Source organism: Mus musculus, chromosome 10 (assembly GCF_000001635.26).
Source record: "Mus musculus strain C57BL/6J chromosome 10, GRCm38.p6 C57BL/6J".
Taxonomy (NCBI): domain Eukaryota; kingdom Metazoa; phylum Chordata; class Mammalia; order Rodentia; family Muridae; genus Mus; species Mus musculus.
Window position 1 is genome coordinate 41232092 of NC_000076.6, and position 18951 is coordinate 41251042.

The 18951-nt window shown below is 45.5% G+C and overlaps 1 protein-coding gene across 1 annotated transcript in view; it reads right to left on the minus strand.

Moving 5' to 3' along the window:
- Positions 1-18951, minus strand: part of Fig4 (FIG4 phosphoinositide 5-phosphatase) — a 115070-nt gene that overhangs the window by 43920 nt on the left and 52199 nt on the right. Inside the window, exons 16-18 of the mRNA NM_133999.1 lie at positions 8414-8552; positions 1461-1519; positions 16-163 (exon numbers count right to left, since the gene is read on the minus strand). Of these exons, the coding sequence (NP_598760.1) occupies positions 16-163; positions 1461-1519; positions 8414-8552 (346 nt within the window). The remainder of the gene's footprint in view (positions 1-15; positions 164-1460; positions 1520-8413; positions 8553-18951) is intronic.

Genomic DNA, 18951 nt, shown 5'->3' on the forward strand with positions numbered 1-18951 from the left:
GTACCCAAGACATACCGTGCTGAACTTGTCATGGCCAAGCAAAAGGTGTCATCAAAACTACTCAATTCATACGGCCGGAAGAACTCATTGTGAATATCAATCTCTTCTTCCCATCTGTGAAATTTCTTCACCATCAACTTCTTTAAGTTTGCAGCACAGATAACTGAGAAATACAACTTGCTGTTACTAAATCACTAGTGGAGTACCTTCAGCACACGTGTGCAATGCCATCGGTGCTCACAGACGGCCTTGTCACAGCCTGTGCTGGACACAGCTCTCACCCAGTTTCCTCAGCTCCGGTTCCTAGTACTTACTCAGGAAAGAGACTCCGGCACAAAAACCAACACAGACCTGCCCGTAACAGCTCTAAGGAGAGTCTTGGGAAGTCCAAGGTAGGAGCAGAATTACTTCAGAAATTTAATGACTCGTTCCCTTAAATCCATTTTTATTCTTCAATTCTTTTATACCGTCTATCTTAATCAAACAAACAGCAGCTCTTCACTAACTCGCTGCTGCCATTCACATCCTATTAACGGTCATTGGTAAATTCCTGTCCGAGCCAGGTTGGTGGCTCCATAGGTAAAGGTGCTTTGCAGCCAAGTCTAACGACGTGCGCTCCATCTGGGAACCCTCATGATAGATTCCATGATCGCCACACACTTTCCATGACATGCCTCCCCATACATGTGCATGGCCACACAAACATAAAATAAAGTGCTTTCCTTTCTCTAAAACAACCAGCCCACCTTAGCAATATTACTAGTGATTCTGTCCAGAGCTTCAGGTTGCATACTTGGGAGATGGATTGATAATTTAATAACCTTGGGAACCTGTCCTGAACTCCCCCAAAGTTCAGAAGCATAGATTAAGTAGACTCATCACCTGCTACACTTTTTCAAGTGGTAAATTGGATGCCCAAGATCAAAATAGTAAATTACCAAGATAGTCACAGAATGGGGACCTCACTCTCTCTATCTCCTCAAACCTGGAAAAACTGTTCTAATGCACAGTACATTTTAGTGTATTCCTTTATATAATTTCTCCTGCCTTTCTCACACATTAATAACATTTAGTTTCAATGTGATTGGGATACAGATATGAAAATATATGTCCTGCTTATAAGTGTGTCCTTACTTCCTCTTCATCTCTCTAAAACGTCATAGAAAAATTTAATATTTAATATGAGTCCTAATTGAAAATGAATCATTATGTCAACCAAACGTTTGCACTGCTTATCTAATAAGCATAAACCACAGCACAGGGGGCAGGGCCTGCTCAGAGAAGGCAAATACAGTCACCTCCTCCTAGAAGATGCTAAGAGATACACGGTCCCCTAACAAAACAGCAATATAACAACTAGTCAGCTTCTTTTATAATATAACGCATCAAATGCTTTAAGCCTTTCTAGGCATAGTTTCAAAATACGTGGCAGAAAATGTGAAAGCGAGGCAGGTACTCACCTTCATCGTAAGGCAGCGGCAGATGCTTCACCACCTCTGGCGTCCACCAGTAAGTATAACTGCAAAAGCCAAAGGGACAAGGGGACCAAACATAAATGCTGGCTTTCTACAAGCCACCAAATAAACCCTCAGCCTTCTCCTTCAAAGGTCCTTTTTCCTCCTGAGATGGCACATTTGGAGAGCTGTTGACTTAGTAGGTCTCCTCCTGTGATGGCACATTTGGAGAGCTGTTGACTTAGTAGGTCTTCATCGCTGAACTGCTTCTCATGCCTTCCCTGCTTCATCTCTCCAGAGATTTACAAATGCCAAGACACTCTGCTCTCGTTTAGTTTTGGCTAAAACATATTTTCCTAAACTATGCAGACTCGAGGTTGCTCCTCTAGAGACAATGTCACCTGGTAAACAGAGAGGCCATGACCCAAGTCTTGTTATTGAGCACTAAGGCTGCTTTTCTACTGCTATGGGATGTGTGTGTATAGTTAATGAAGCAGTTCAATGAAACCATCAGGGAATAAATGGATAGTAAAAAAAAAAAAAAAAAAAAAAAAACTTTTAAAAAAAGTTCCCTTAGGGTACAACATGAGTGCTGTTCATTTTAGCTGAGAACATGGGCCGCTATGTGCAGAGGCCAGATTCAGGTTAGGGAACTTCAACTGTCTGGCCTTCTCTGGGAGATTCATCTCTGACATATAGAGAGAACTAGAACAAGTCCTAAGACCCAGAGTTTAATTGCCTATCAGATTCTAATGAAATAGAGATTCTAAGAGAAGAAAGAGCTCTGTCAAAATTTTTATGCGCTAGAAAGTAAATTAATATACACAAATGTAAAAGAAAGTCAAATTTCCAATAGTTTAAAAATAAAGCCTATGGCCCAAAATACTATAAAGAAAAATTAGTATGATGGGTTTTAAAAGATGAAAATGCTGAAATTATGATCTTGAGTATTCCTAATTATGAAAAAAGTGGAGGAGCATCCAGTCACTACAGACAGGGATCTCCCGAAGATGACAGGGACCTCCCGGAGAAGGCAGCAAGCTGAACCCACTGGGAAGGACAGGCAAAGGAGCAGGAAGCCCGGGGAACTGGGGTGTGAGTGTGCTGTCAGAGGAAAAGGCTTCCTGGAGGCTGATCGCGCATTTTCTTGTCCAAATCCTCTGTGCCCAGTTATTCCTTGGCCTTCCTACAAATCAAGTCTGAGTCAGAAGGCTGGCCCGGGATTCCTGATGCTTTTACAAGCCACCAGGCGACACTGAAGAACGGTTCCTAAGCTGTTTTCTCAACAGCAAGGCCCAGGGACATGAAAAGAACAGAGAAGAGATAAGCCTGCTGCTTGTAGGGACTTAATCTAATTGCTCAACATTTATCGATCACTTATACTGTATCAGACACTGCCCCAAGCGTTCAAAGAGCCATGCTGAAAATAACAGCCACACACAAGGTAAGAGGGAGCGTGTACAGCGGAAGAAGAGGTAAGCAGTAGACCAGCTCTAGTCAAGTGTCCTGGAGCAGGTGAGACCTGAATCTTACTTCATCAGAAGTGGTTAAACTCATTCCTCATGCCCCAAAGTGACAGGAACCCAGATCCCAACAACTGTAAGTCAGCCAAGGAGACCTCCGTCCCAGCAACATTAAAGAATCAAATTTTCCATAGAAATCAAACGTGGGAAACCTAAAAAGATAAATTCACATTCAAATAAGCTACATTCATACTAATTTCATTTACTTTTTGGGGCAAAGAATTAGGTCAGAGAAAGGCACAGACCAACTGTCAGAAGGGTGGGTCTGATGGGGCCCACATGCACATAAGGCAGAGTAGGTGTATCTTCTCTTCCCTGATGACCTAACCCAGGCAAAGAAAGACAGTAGAGAAGATATCAGACAATCCAGAAGGAACTCACTAAAATTATGTTGCTTACAATTTGCATGCTTAGGAAAAAGAAGCAAGCATTTTCTAAGGACTGAGTCTTAATGTAGAACACACTATCCAGATGTGTGCTTTGGATGGGAATGGTCCCATAGGCTCATATGTTTGAATGCTTGGTTTCCGGTTGGTGGGCTGATTTAGGAATCATTACATGTGGCCTTGTAGGTGGAGGTATGTCACTGTGGGACAGTTTTGAGGTTTCAAAAGCCCAGGACAGGCCCAGTCTCCCCGCTCTTCCTCTCTCTCTTTCCGACTCCCTCCCTTTCTCCCTCCCTCTCTCTCTCTGCCTCCTGCTGTGAATCAGAAGTAAGCTCTCAGCTACTGCTCTGCCTGCCTGCCTGCCTGCCTGCCTGCCACCATGCTCCCTGCCATGATGGTCACAGACTCACCTTCTGAAATTGTAAGCAAGCCCCCAATTAAACAATTTATTTTATTTTATATGTTGCCTTGATCATAATGTCTCTTTACAGTGACAGAAAAGCTAACTAAGACAGATGGACAACTAGAATTAAGAAATACCTTTGTCTCAGTGAGTTGAAACCAGGCAACAGGTTTTAAAACCATATTACTAGGGTGCATTTCCTTAAGTAATATAAAATGATTTTAAGAATATTTTCTGAAAAGCCTAAGTCCTGGGTGTGTCTCAGAAATAAAGAAGCACACGTGAAAGACAAGTCCTGGAGAGGATGGACTGAGACAGAGAGGATGAGAGGGCCAAGCAAAGGACAAGGACAATCTTATACCTCCATCTGCCACCAGGCGCATTTGCTCACAGATAAGATGTCTGCACAGGGAATGAAACTGCCTTGGGGCAAGGAATCATAGAACAGGAGACTGAATATTGGAGAATTTCTTCCATTGTATATAATACCTCATAAATCATTCTTTTCTTTTCAGTCCCTATTATTGAGAGTGCTGAATTCCACTGGGTTACTTCCATCAAAGGGAAATTTAAGATGGATCGTCTCTAACATTCCTAGTTACCTGAGACGTCCTATAAACAAGATATATGAACATCAACAAAGAAGCCAATGTCTGTGAACAAGGCAGAGAACCATGGACAGGGTAATAGCATCCTTAAGACTGACAACTGCTAACCAACCCCAATGAAGAAGTACCACACAGTGTTAGATGGATAGAGTTGTAAGATGGCACACCACAACTTTTACTCAGCACTCTTCATGCAAGATGAGATGAAGACAGCCATCTGATTAAATCTGAAGAAGTATTTTATAGACTTCTTAATATGATAGGCGTATTTAGCTAATAAAAAGGATGCACTTAGTGACCGTATACTATTGCATGACCAGAATGGTGACCATATGGCCGCGTGATATAGTTAAGGGTGCGGTGCTTCTGGCGGATAGGGAGCAATGCTGAGAACAGCTACAGTAAGTAAGTAGTCTTACACTTAATGCTGAGCAGAGACTACAGACACCGAGCGGTGATCCCAGTGGTCTCAATCACTGGCAAAAATCCAGCCAACCTGTGACCACTACCACAGACATGGCCACAAGCTTCGGATACACTTTAATGTCAACTGGAACACACAGGGCATGGTGGGCTGAGGAGGGTCAGCATATAAGATTTCAGTGAAGCAGATCTCCGTGCAAGGTGAGAAACAATTGTGCAAACGGTAGTGTCAACAACCAGCTCCTTACAGGGGGCACATTCTAACCACAAACCTAGACTTGACAAACATAGGAAAGATGGCGACTCTGGATAGACAGGAAACTCACATACCAGACTGTGAGCAGGGCCAGAAAATCTCCCAACTCTAAAAATAAACAACGTAACTAATGTGTAATATCTAAAAACAGGCTGGGGACTATATAAACACTTCACTGGCATCTGAGGTCATGTAAGACATATTGACCAGGCTTTGAGCGGAGGCTCAGAGGATGGTTTGAGCACTTCAAACACATACGGGGTTCAGGGTCACAGAGGCAGCTACTAGAGTGGGTTCTATGTCCCTCCCCCTGTTAGCAGTAAAAACATGATGTCATTGGTAAACACGGAATAAGAACAGATGAATACATAATCAAGCCATCACTGCTATTGCATCATATAAATGACGAAACAGTGCCCAAGTTTCCAGATTTTATGGGCATCCTGTATGGTTTTTAGTAAATGCTTAAAAGTAGGAAATATTTCCCTAGTGAACGAGAACAATACGAACACCAGCAGGTGTTCTGTGTGCTAAGGTTTTAAATGATCTCATCTGATGCCCAGGACAGCACAGTTTTCAGGTCAGGAAACAGAATCAGTGCAGCTGACTGACGGTCAACAGTGACTTTGGGTGTCAACCAGCAGGAGGTGCACCAGGGCCCTATGGCCATCTCCTGTAACCAGGCAAGGCTTTCTGTGGAGGGACTGGGACACCAGCCCAGCCACAAAACCTTCAACCTACAATTTGTCCTGTCTGAAAGGTGTGCTGAGGTAAGGGTGGCACAGACGTGTGCCAATGACTGGTCCAACTTGAGACCCATGCCATGAGAGGGAGTCCACACCTGACACTGCCTGGGAGGAAGGACTGTAGGGGCTAGAGGGGCCAAGAACCCCACAAGAACATGGCTCACAGAATTAACTAAGCAAGGTTCAGAGGGCCTCAAAAGACCGAAGCAGCAATCAGCATCTGTATTGTCTGACCTACCAGACCCTCTGCATACATGTAACAGCTGTGTAGCTTTGTCTTCGTGTGGGAGTCCTAATATGGGAGCATGGGTGTCTCGGACTCTTTTGCCTGCTCCTGGGACTCTTTTTCTCCTGCTGGGGTGCCTTGTCTGGCCTTAATATGAGGGCAGGGGCCTAGTCTTATTGTAACTTGTTATGCCATGTTCAGTGGCCATCCCCAGGAGGCCTGCCTGCTCTTTCCTTTCTGGAAGGGAAATGAGGAGGAGAGGATCTGGAGGAGAGGGGAGATGGGAGAGACTGGGAGGATGGGAGGGAGGGGAGACTGTGGTCGGATGTAATAAATGAGAGAATAATTAACTCAGTAAGTAAAAGCCGTGTGGGATCTAGTGCCATCTCCTTTCCACTGACGGAAAAGCAGGGTCTCAGGGGTAAGTAACCATATCCATGCCTGTTCTCAAGATTCAAACTCAGCACCATGTGAGCTAGGCTGAGCCCCACACTCTTGCCTGATACTGCCTCTGGTTTAACTGTTCATTTATGTTGGGAATTATCCGGATTTAACAGTCATCAAAATAACCTATACAGCTGGGTGACACTAAAAAAGAAAAAAAAAAAAAAAATCCCAACCCAAACACTAACCGCACCTTAAAGTAACAAGCTCTGTTTCTGAGCAGTGTCGAGTGGTGATTTCAATCCAGCAGGCTCCGTCTGCTACTGCGGAGGATAAAGAAGTGCAGTAGAGTAACTGCTGGAGCGCTATTGTCTACCGCGCTCAAACAGTGTTTTCTAGGTCAGAAACTACTGTGTGTAACACACTCGGGCTCAATAGTCTCAGCCACCACATATTCTCCCTGTACCTCAGTTCCCTATCTGAGGATATGGGCTGTAACACCGGCTTCCTTTTGTTCCCACACATAGGCCCCCAAAACCACCTGCTTCAATTATGTAACCCGAAGCAAGCGAGCAGCTTCACACCTGTAAACATGCAGCTCATTCCTGCAGCGAGAATGAGCGTTGGTTGTTTCCATGTCGGGCATTAATTGTTTCAGTACTGTAGGTAATGCAACATTTCAGAAAACCAACTGTACTGACCTCTGGTCAGTTACCAGCCAAGCTAAGTGCAAGTGTTACACACACTTCATTAAACACAATTAACTCAAAATTTCTGTCAATCAGGTTGGTAATAATCATTTATTAACAATAACCATAATTTTAAAATGCACAGAGCTTCATTTATAGAGAAAAATCATGAATTAAGGTATTTATTCTAATATGAGCCAATGAACAAAAAAAGTGCAAAGCCTGAGCTTTGCTAATATTTTAAATATTCTTGCAGCAGCAGACTACACTAGTGGTTTTGATTGTCTGTGGCCTGAGCAACTTTGCTGTATCTACCAGAGGCTGTAAGAAGAAGGCACTATGGGAAATCTGATGTCATTACGTGCTTTCAGGGAAAATAAGCCATGTTCCAACTTCTTACATGTTGCTCAAGAGGCACAACTCACCATATCAGCACAGAACTCTTCACTTAAAACTCGAAGGAGCCTGGTAGCTAAGTTCTCATGACAATCTGTGGGGTGTGCACCCAGCCATTCACATCTCGCACATGAGGAAAATGAGGGTCAGAGAGGTCACAGAAATCATCTAACACCACACACCTATAGATACTCCAACTCAAATTCACACAACATGTATGCTCACATTACCTGACACCATATTAAGCTGCTCTGGGGAAACTTCTTTTCAGAAAAATCTTATGGGCTAAAGGTGAACACACACCCACTATGGAGGCCAAGCTGGCCTAAACTTGCAGCAATCCCACCACCCTAGTCATCTGCGTGCTAAGATTAAAGGCAAGTCCTTCCATGCACAGCTCTTCTGAGAGTATCATCACTGATTTAACTATAACCAAATGGCCTGCACTGGTGAAGGCCTCCAGACGGCCAGATTGGCAGGAGTGGTTATCTGCCCATAGTCACTGCTTTAGGTTCCTGTTTGGACTATTAACCCAGAGCTATTTATGTTGGAAAACATTTTGCGGCTTTAATGTAACAAAGTAAGCACTGCTCAGCCCCCACACTCCGAGATGGGCTCCTTGAGTCTTGGATTTCTTTCTCATTTGTAAGGAACATTCAAGAATGAAGTTGCTGGCTTGCTTTAGAGGCTCTGCACCACATCCCACATCCAGATACATCTGGGAGACTTATCTGGATTTCAGGGACCATGCAGAACAACAAGCTACCAGTCATGATTTGCCAGAAATCACCAAGCCGGAAGCCACAGCACACATGCTAAGACTCATAGCTTTATGCTACGCGCTCATCTCATACAACAGTTATTCAATACAGCGGCAACTGTGAGTGTACATGGTAGTCTAAGGGGACCAGATACTCACCTCCTTCTGGGGGGTAAAAGGCTCATGGTGTTTTTGTGATGGAGGTAAAAGTCTGTGGGGAGTTCCCAGAGATGAGGTTTCCCTTCTGTGGGGTGGAAAACACCCAAAAACAGGTTGATGGAATCTTGTCTATCAGCATCTAAAACGCAAAAAATATAGATTTCAGAAAACCCATTACTGACACAGCCTCCCCAGGAGGACAGCTCAGATGACATGGATCCCACTGTGTTTCCTGCAACAGAGCTGGAAAGAAGACACATCTATACTTCCAATTTCATACACACAGGCACACGCCCAGCCATGCACGATCTGAGGAGACTGAAAGCCTTGCCTCTGAGTGCTGCTTCCCTCTCTCCTCATGCTTCTCTAACACGCGGGGCAGGGGACAGAGACTGCTTCTTGAGTGTTAGCATAAAAGTCACACAATATTTAGAGTGGTTTTATTTTTAAAATAAAAACTCACCCTCAGGATTTATTAACTCATCTCAAGTAAATACTGTTCTAAAGACAAGTGAGGCCATGGGGGGAAAATGACCCAATTCCTACAGAAATCCTGCTGCGTGACCTTGGCCAAGTCAGCTGCTCAGCTGCCACTCCAAACACCCTTCCTCCAGCAGGGTTTCTGTTTAAAGCACTGCTGCCCCTCAGCTGCAAGCCTGGCCTCCTGTGACAATGACCAGCAGTCTCATGCCACTCTTCACCCACCTCAACACTGTCCTCCCACACCGTGCTATCAAGTGACAAACCTGCCTGGCACATGTCCTCCGCCCTTTTCCTCAATATGCTTGGAAGTAAACAAGCACACTGAACCGCGCTCTTCAGCCTGCCCTTTCTAGTCAGCACCTTCTCCTCCCCGCTCCCTTTATCCCTTCCCCTCATTTCCTTCTTGCCGTTCTTGCCCCAGAGGCCTCAACAGTCAAGTGGTCCACGGATATTCATTAACAGCCTCTTTCTGAAACAGTGGAGGCCTAAGAAGGAAGCAGAAGTGCCCGCTGCAGGACCAAGAAAATAAAGTGTATTGTCCTCTAACAGCTACAGTGAATATACACACCTGAAATCAGTTTTGAGATATCTTATTTTCCCAAAAGCAAGTGAAATGTCAAATATGTATGCCTATGATTAATATTTTGGCAGGAAGCACTCCATTAAAACAGCACTTTGCCTTTCAGCCTAAAAGTAACATAGAAAAGGGATGTGCTTGTATGCTGAGTGTCTTTGGGACCTTCTATCAATTTGCTGAGGGAAAACAAGTGTCACATGACACAGGCAGCACCACCCCAATTTTTGCCTCAGCACACAGCACTGAAGTAAACACGATGTTCTGTCCTTCTTGAAGAGACTTATGGCACTTGGTAATTCATTTCCTACAGTACCCCAGAATCGCTAATGTCACCTAAAGCAGCTTTCCGTTTTCCAGCCATGTTTTCAACGAGTCCCTCTCACCTTTTAAATGACATCTTCCTTAAAACGTTAGTGAATACAGTCAACACAGAGGAGGTGACAGAGCCACATCATGCTCATGGGTAACCCTTCACAGATCACTGTGTGGTCCTGAAGCTGCTGCTGCTGCTGTCACAACAGGCAGTGTCTCTATGGTGGCACAGTCACCTGAGCTTGGGCTACAAGGCCACCCTTCAAGACTGAGCACTGGCTGGGCACTTGTTGTTGTTGTTGTTGTTGTTGTATGTACTTTGTCCTTATGGTTTATTTATTTTATGGTTATGCGTGTTTTGTCTGCACACATCCACACACCAGGAGAGTGCATCCGGTCTCATGAAACCACACGTTACACAGTTGCACACTGCCATGGAGCTGCTGAGAATTGACTCAGGACCTCGGAAGAGCAGCCAGTGCTCTGAGCCAGCTCTTCAACCCGACTTTTTTTTTTTTTCTGGCTTTTTGAGGCAGGGGTCTCACTATGTTACCCTGGCTATCCTGGAACTCACTATGTAGACTATTTTGTCCTTGAATTCAGAGACCTGCCAGCCTCCCAAGTGCTGGGATCAAAGGCCTGCACAGCTCTGCCCAGTCTGCCTGGACACTTTAAACTGTAAAATAAAGTAGCTTTTCCTGCAAGGTAGCCTTTGGTTATGGTCGTCTGAAGAGGCCAGTATGAAGACAAGTGAGTGCCTGCTTCTATACTCAATTACACTTTAAAAGCAGAACACCTAGAAGCTATTCAAATGCCATTAAGAACTGACAAGTTTTATTACTAATTATATTTAAATGACACAGGACTGGATATAATAATTTTAAATTAATCCCCTCCCCCAAAATTTGGAACTAGATTATCTGTTATTCTAGAATTAAGTTTGTGATGAGTAGCCTCTTTTACCAGTAATATAAATAACACTTATTTATCAGTTTAATAAATAGTATTTTGAACTGTTAGGGAGAAAAAAAGAAAGAAATTAGACATCCATCTTTTACCACTTAATGAGAGAAATACTACTGGAATCTAAGAATGGCCCAGATCAACACGCAGTAGGAGCAAACACAGCAACCCTGACACACAGCAGCAGAACCAGTGAACACATAAAAATCTAGCTTTGCTATTTATCCACAAAATTTGGACTAAACCACTTCCAGCAAAGTGGTAAAAACTTCCAAGCTGAGTGTTCTCAGCTGTACTGGAAGGAACATTAGCTGATCGATCCTTTCTGAGGAAATCCGTCTGTGGTGGGTTGAACAGGAATGGCTCCCATAGACTCCTGTGTTTGAATGTGGCACTATTGGGAGGTGTGGCCTTGTTGGAATAGGTGTGGCCTTGTTGGAGGAAGTGTGTCAATATGGGGTCAGGCTTTGAGGTTTCTTATGCTCAAGCTACACTCAGTGTGGCACACAGTCTTCTTTTGCTGTTTGCGGATCAAGATGTAGAACTCTGCAGCACCATGCCGGCCTGCACGCCTCCTCCATGTTCCCTGCCACGGCGATAATGGACTAAACGTCTGAAACCGTAAGCCAGCTCCAATTCAATGTTTTTCTTTGTGACAGTTGCTGTGGTCATGGAGTCTCTTCACAGCAATGAACTGAAACGAAGACACCGTGCCTGTGGATAGCCTTGATTGTCAACCTGACTGGACTGAGAGGCTCCTAGATTAGTGAAGCACACCTCAGTTGGTCTTCCAAAGGCTGTGGCATCACTTGTGGTGGTAAAAAGTAGGCAGTGGGCAGGTCTATAGGGACAAGTCCTTGGGAACTGCCCTGCCTGTCCGCATCCTGTCTCCTCCTCTGCTTAGACGGGAAAGTGCACCTTCACTAGAGTGACACTTTGCTGAAGCACACAGGGCCAAACAAACACGGCCAAACCCTACAGAGAGATGGACTAAATGGATCTTCCATGCCTTAGGCTTCTGTCAGGCATTTTGTTAGTGGTGAGACTACTGCAGTAAGACTCTGAAAGGCATTTCTACCGCTGACCTAGAAATGTGCTTCTGAACTTCACACGAGCAAAGGTACACGGGGAGCAAAAGGCTGGCTTCAAAGGCATTTGCTCTGGAGCATCCTGGACACACAATCACGATAACTAACTAACAGCACCATACCGCTACTAAGAAGCGGGTTGTAGAACAGTTAGCATCATAAGGCTTACTCACATTGCCGCAAAGGGCAAGAGCAGACTATAAATCATATGCACAACAGAAGTACAGTCATGTTTGCCTAAACATGAGCAACTGGCAGTCTCTGGGGGTGGGGATTATGAGTTATTTGTGAGATACTCTGTACTTTCTAAAATTGACTCATAATATGTTTAATTGAAAGGAAATCAATCCTTCTAGAACCTTCCATGTTCTTTATTGCAGATACAAGGTTAACAAGAACCTGGCTGTTGAAGTTTTATAATTTATTAAGAAGCTGGTTTGTGAGTGTGTGTGTGTGTGTGTGTGTGTGTGTGTGTGTGTGTGTGTGTGTGCGTGTGATGGGAAGAGCCAGGGGACACGGTGGAGTGGTTAGGGAAGGGAGGAGGTTGTGGTCTACAGACCTAACTGCAAAGACCTGAAGGGAACCAAGCTGAGCAAAACCACAACAGGGTGAAGCCCAGGGAAGGGGCAGGGTGGTAGCAGCAGAAAGAGCCAAGGATTACAGACAGATGGAGCCACAGCCCGTGCTCCCAAGTCATAGGAAGAAAATTGATTTTAAAAGTAATGGAAACCCCAGGAAGTGTCTTTGTTTGTGTTTGTTTTGAAGAGAAGAGTGATAAGACTGATTTAACTTTATTTTTTAGTTATTTTTAATTTTTAAGCATTTTAATGAATGTGAATTCCACAGCATGCACCCCAGTTCCACTCATCGTTCCGTCCACACCCTTTATCTACCCTCTGCCCTTGTGACCTCTCAACAAAAGAACATAAAAAAACAAGACAACTCTTGCTATGGAAGCTGTGGTGCATCAGTGTGTCACACAGTACACCCTCTGTCCACACAGCTTTACTGCAAACACTCATTGTCATGAGCCATTGGTCTGGTTTGAGGCCTCTGGCTTTTGCTACACTATCAATAGCAAACTTCACTGGGACTCCTCTTAGATACCCTGCTGTTACCCTGTGCCATGGAGACCCTGCAGCTTTGGATGTGTAGGACCTGCCCCTTCATGTGCTGCAGCAGTGCATAGATAGGGTGGATGTTAGGGTGGGTCGGTTCAGAGCCCTGAATCTGGGTCTGTGTGGGTAGCTGCCTTGGCCAGCTTTCCTGTACTGACTTGACTTTAGAACATAGAAGTCACATTGCCTGAGAGGCATACATGCCCGAATGTGGCGTGGGTGAGCACAACAATGCTGAGTTAAGTGTGGGTGGAGAGATGGGAGGGAAGGGAAGAGGAACTGTGTACACTATGAAGTGAGGCAGAACTGGAGGCCTGTCTACGCTGCCACCTGAGGCCACGGGGATGCCCCGGCCTGTGCCAACATGGAGGCCCTTGTCTGGGTCCATGGCCGTGCAGGAGCAGGAATATCTGTGTTAATATCCATGGCCCACGTGTCCACCAAAGGCCGTTCGGACACCCCTGGCCTGGGGTGCCACGTTGATGTCTAAGTGCAGAGCTGTCTGCGCCCCTCACCTGCAGTGTAAGAGAGCTGGGCCTGATCATGTGAGCATGGGAGAGCCAGCCCCACCCCTCACCAGTTGTAGCACTCAGGAGAGCTGACCCCCACCCCTGTCCAGGACAGTGCTAGAGAGCTGGCCCTGATCACATGAGCAGGAGAGAGCTGGCCTATTTTGCTGGCTGCTGCAGACAGGAGTGCTGGCTCTTGGGGCTCAGCTGCAGGACAGCTGCCACCCAAGCCCAGATTTAAATTTACCCAACCTATGAACAGCCAAAGCACATGAAGGAGCAGGTCCTGCAGAACAAAGCTGCAGCAGCAGGAGATCCGAGAGGAGTCCCACTGAGGCCCCAGTATCGATAGTGTAGCAGAAGCCAGAAGCCTGAACCAGACCAATGACTCATGGCAATGAACCTTTCAAAGTAAAGATGTTTGGGCAAAGGGTATATTGTATGACACACTGTGTATTGTCCATGGCAAGATCTTTCTTTCTTTCTCTTTTGTTTTGTTTTTATTTATTTATTTTATTTTTATTTTTTGTTCTCTTTTTTTTTTTGGTGGGGGAGGATGCAAGGGCAGAGGGCAGACATAAAGGGATGAGAAGGTGAGTGGGATTAAGGTACATGATGTGAAATTCAGAAAGAATCAATAAAGAAGAAACCATCCTCAGCATAAGCAGTTCCTCTGGGAAAAATAAATAAACCAGACAGCCTACGAGCAAGCAGCAGGTAGCGATAGTAGACTCCGAGATGAGTCAGAGCCACCGTGGCTTCTGAGAGATGCTGTTGCCCAAACTGTCTGCTGTGGAGAGGGCTCAGGGTACATCTCAGTAGCAAAATACTTATGTGGCATGTAAAAGCCCTGAGTTTGATCCCACTATGAAAGGCAGGGAAGGCAGAAGAGAGGAGAAGATGGGAGGGGAGGGGGGCAGGAAATAACAGAAGGCTTCCATTCGTATTTAGGACACAGAGTCAACAAGATTTGCTAACACAGGAGACTGTGGTAAGATGGCTGATAAGGAACCTGAAGGATTTAAGGATGGTTCTTAGATATGAGGTGGAAAAAAATGAGTGGAGAAACAGGTTAAAGATAATTAAGAGTTTCTGGCTCAGAAATGGCAAATTTGGCTCAGAATGTGTGTGTGTGTGTGTGTGTGTGTGTGTGTGTGTGTGTGTTTGTGTGTGTGTGTGATAGGTATGTTATATGTGTGTGGTAGGTATGTATGGGGGGGGGAGTTATGTGGTAGATATGTGTGGTATGTGTGTGTGTTGTTTAGGAGTCAAATCCTGGGCCTTACACATGCTGGGCAAGGGTTCTACCAATAAACCAAATCTCTGGCTTTTGTTTCTGTGAGTCAGGGTCTCACTGTGTAGCTTAACCTGGCTTTAAACTTACTGTGTAGTCCAAATGGCCTTGAACTCAAGATCATTCCGCCTTAGCACCCCAAGTGCTGTGATTATAGCGCACCTCACCAAGCATGGTTACTTTGAGACTCATATATTAGAGAAATATGGCAGGAAGAAAATAATCTGGGCCTAACACCCTTGTTCCCTAGTGTCTGACCTAGGAATATTTCACTGCATTGTAAAAGTTACTTTGCAAATATAACTGAATTACTCATAACAACTTCAAAATAACAGGGAAATTTTCTCAATTATCTGTAGTTATGTGAATCCTTTAAAGGCAGAAGAGGAAGGCAGAGGGGGTCATATAGTAATCTGAAGGGCAAAATGGATTCAGTGTGCCAATGAGGGCTATAAAACAGAGCAAGTCACAGGTCACCTCTGGAATCAGAGCAGCTGCCCGTGAGAACATGGGGCCTCAGCCCCACAACTGCATGGAATTCTGCCACTAGCCGGAAAGAGTCAGGAAGCCTGCACATCACAGCAGGTAAACTGACATGCTGGCCTTACTGTCATTCCGGCTTTCTCCTCAGTAGAGAACACAAGTTAGTCAACAGGAGGGTGAGGCAGGCATGCAGATGTGTCTGATCATCAAATATATGAGGAGGCCCCCCGCCCCCCTGAGGGTAAAAGTGCAGAAGGAGAAGAGAGGAGGAAGGTTTAGACATTGAGCAGCCACCCAGAGTCTGGCAACATGGAGACTGCTGGCAATCCTGACATAGGTACAAGAGAGTCTGCGCAGGCCAGAAGAGAGGCATACTATAGGAATGCAAGAGCAGGTTGCAACTCGGAACCGAGCAGAGGGCAGAGACATCATCACAAGGCAGGCTCTGTGCAGATATGCAGTTTCTGCAGTTGGCAGGGGTTCGGGGTCACAGAGGAGAGGACAAGGCATGGAGCAGTCATTCTGGGGATCTGGAGAAAGGCTGTGCTAGGGAATAGTGTCATAAGACTGCCACACTGTCTGCAGTGTGCTCCCTCCAATCTGCACTGAGAGAGACAACTTAGAGCTTCCCCTGTCACGTCTAACTGCTGTGGTGGCACAAGGGGTGGAGAGACTTGGCTTTATCAGTCATCAGTGGCTTTCCAGATGCTATGAGGACATTTTTTTTTTTTTTTTGCAATTGCTTTTTTTCTGCTATAGCCAAAGAATAGGGTTTACTCATTAAACTCTGTGTCATGCCGATGACCTCGGAAGGTCATCTCACTATCTGTGATAAGCCAAAGTGTTCTCCATGCATTCCCCTCATGTTCCCTTTCAGAAATAAGTCAAGAAGGGAAAATGAGGGGCACCCGAAGGGCTCCTCCTGGCACTGGGGAGATCAGCTCAGTACTGCCTGTGAGTGAGCATGGCAGTCTTCACTGGGTGAGCATGCATTTTATTTTTTGAAATACATTTGAAAAGAATATGGTCCACTTCTATGTATTTACTACACTTAAATTATACACATGCATTTTGTGTGTGTGTGCATGTGTGTGCATGTGTGCTTGTGTGTGTGCATGTGTGTATGTGTGTGTGTTCTATTATTAAGTACAGTGGGCAGTCTGTTTTTTCCCCTTATAGTAGGATTTAAAATCAAGATGCTGAAGCAAGAAACTATAGGCTTGGCAAAATTTAAATATTAAAAAGGGGGGCAGGGGAACAGTTTCACAGGGAATTAAAGGTCCTTCCTGGCATCTAAGGGAGATGCCTGGGTAACTGTGCTTTTCCAGTAAGGCACCCTGCACACACCTAGGAAAGCTGTCAGGTTGGAAGCCAGCAGATGCTCTCTAAAGACAAAGCCCTGAGCACACTGACACGTGACCTCAAGAACTGTTGTGTGTGCATGTGTGTATTTGAGATAGACCATGTTATGTGTCCCAGGCTACATTCAAACTCATAGGTTCGACTGTCTTTCTACCTCAGCTACTCAACTGGGACCACCGGCCTGAATAACAGTGTCTACTTTAAGCACTATTTTTAGAATGGGTCCAACAAGAGGTCCAAAGAGTGGTTCACACAGCAACCATCTGTCTATACAAACAGGACCAAATTCCCAATCACTTAATTTCAGTACTACAGTGTCTTAATCCTGACTATCTTCCTGCTCGGCCCAGAGGCATCACATAGGACTGACTGAAAGAAAACCTTTCCATACTCAGCCTTATGTAATACTCAGTTATGACAATATAAGGTGCACACTCCAGTGTCACCATGCTTCTTAAAATAAAGACGTGCTACAGCCGCGTTACTCATGGAGCCTTTCATAACACCTCACCCTCCAGTTTGCATAACTTGGCTGTAAAGCACTATCTGTACACACTGATCTCCAGCACCGGCCTTACCCTCTAAACTGTGCCTGTCTTTCTAAATCGTCTATATACCTACATTCACTTCTGTCTTCCAGTCCTGCTAAGCAACTTTGGTCTTTAAGTGTCAGTCAGGATCCCCATTGCAAGGGCAATGGAGACAGGAGAGGGCCGGGAAGGTAGATGGACACTGCTTCTCTAAGAACAGTCCCAAACCTTTATCACGGAGGCACACACCCAGCAGCCTGTCCCTGCTGCATACACATGTAGCCTTCTGTCTTCTGTCTCCACAGAGATCTGGAAGCCTGAACTCCACAATGCCAGGGAACATGATCATACTCAGAAACAGCATCTTTGTAGATATAATCAAATTAAGATGCAATCACACTGGGCTACAGCAGGCTCTTGATCCAGTAAGGCTAGTTGGCGTCCCCATAAGAAAAGGAAAGGGAAACACGGAAGAGAACGTCACAAAGACTAACCTCAACAGAAGGAGTGAACGTGTGGGAAGACAGGAGGCAGAGGCTATAGGAGGACCACCGGGCCAGTCAGCAGCCACCAGCAGACAGAAGCAAGGGCAGATTCTCATCCACAGCTTTCAGTGGGAACTGCCCGACTGACACTGTAAGACTTCAGGCATCCACAACTGGAAGACAGTGTCTGCTGGTTATGATAGTTTAGTTCTGTGCACAGGACTTGTGGTTTGCTTCTGATGAGTGAGCTCTGGCATGCTCATTCTCATAAGATGTCATTCTCAGGATTAAGTAACCTATGGGAGACTGTCCTGCCAGCAGCCTCACTAACAGGCTCTTTCCATAGCCATTTGTGAAGCAGCAAGTGTTCTGTGCCCTCAGGACAGAACTGGAATTTGTCAACAAACACAAGGGCTTGGAGATGGCTCCTTCCCTAGCTAGGACTTCAAATGAGATGGCCTGATTACTATCCCAACTGCAGCCTTCAGACTCTAAGCAGAAGACCCCAGCCCCACCCCCAACCGTGCCTGGCCCACTGACCCACAAAGACTGTGGAGACAATAGCCCATTGCTTTCCCTTGCTGTGCATGGTTCTTTGTTGCATACAAACAGCCATAGCTGACTCACTTCCATTTGCTCTGGGCCTTGTAAATGTTGACAATAAAAGTTGATGCCTAGGGATGTTTCTCAGGCTCCTATCACTCTCTTGCAACTCCCTCAGTGTGAGCACATGTATCATTTTACTTGAGAGAAGGCTTCCAGTTCTAACCCCTGATCCGTGGCTGTCAGGGCCTCTTGGTCCTCCGGAGCAACTCACTAGCTAGGGCCCAGGACACCCCAAAGCCGTCAGCCTGTTTCCATCTGGTTACCATTAAACACTCCTGTTCTGTAAGGTTTACTCTAAGTATGCAGGCGGTTCTCAGCATACAGCACTCTCCTCAGCCATCCCTCTGCTGTAGATCTGATGTATAGCCATCCAGCGTGAACACATGGGATCCCTCCAAAGCCAGCGCCTAGAGCCCGCTGAAGCCTCTCTCTCTCTTCACTTGAGGTGAAGAAGTGGGAGTGAGGCACAGGAGAGCAACAACAGTTTATCCCAGAGAACAACTTTGCCTCCTCCCACAGTCCCTGAAGGTTTTGCCCCTCTTCCCTTCAAGAGAGGAAATCTCATCGGATTAACCCCTGGACCCTTCCTGGAGGAACCGTGTAGGGAAATGTGTCTCATAATTGCTTCAGCCTGTGATATGCATTACATATATTGACGATGGCTTCTGAATGGAGACGGGGAAAAGGACCACTGGAAACCTGTACTCAAACGACTTAGTACTTGGAGG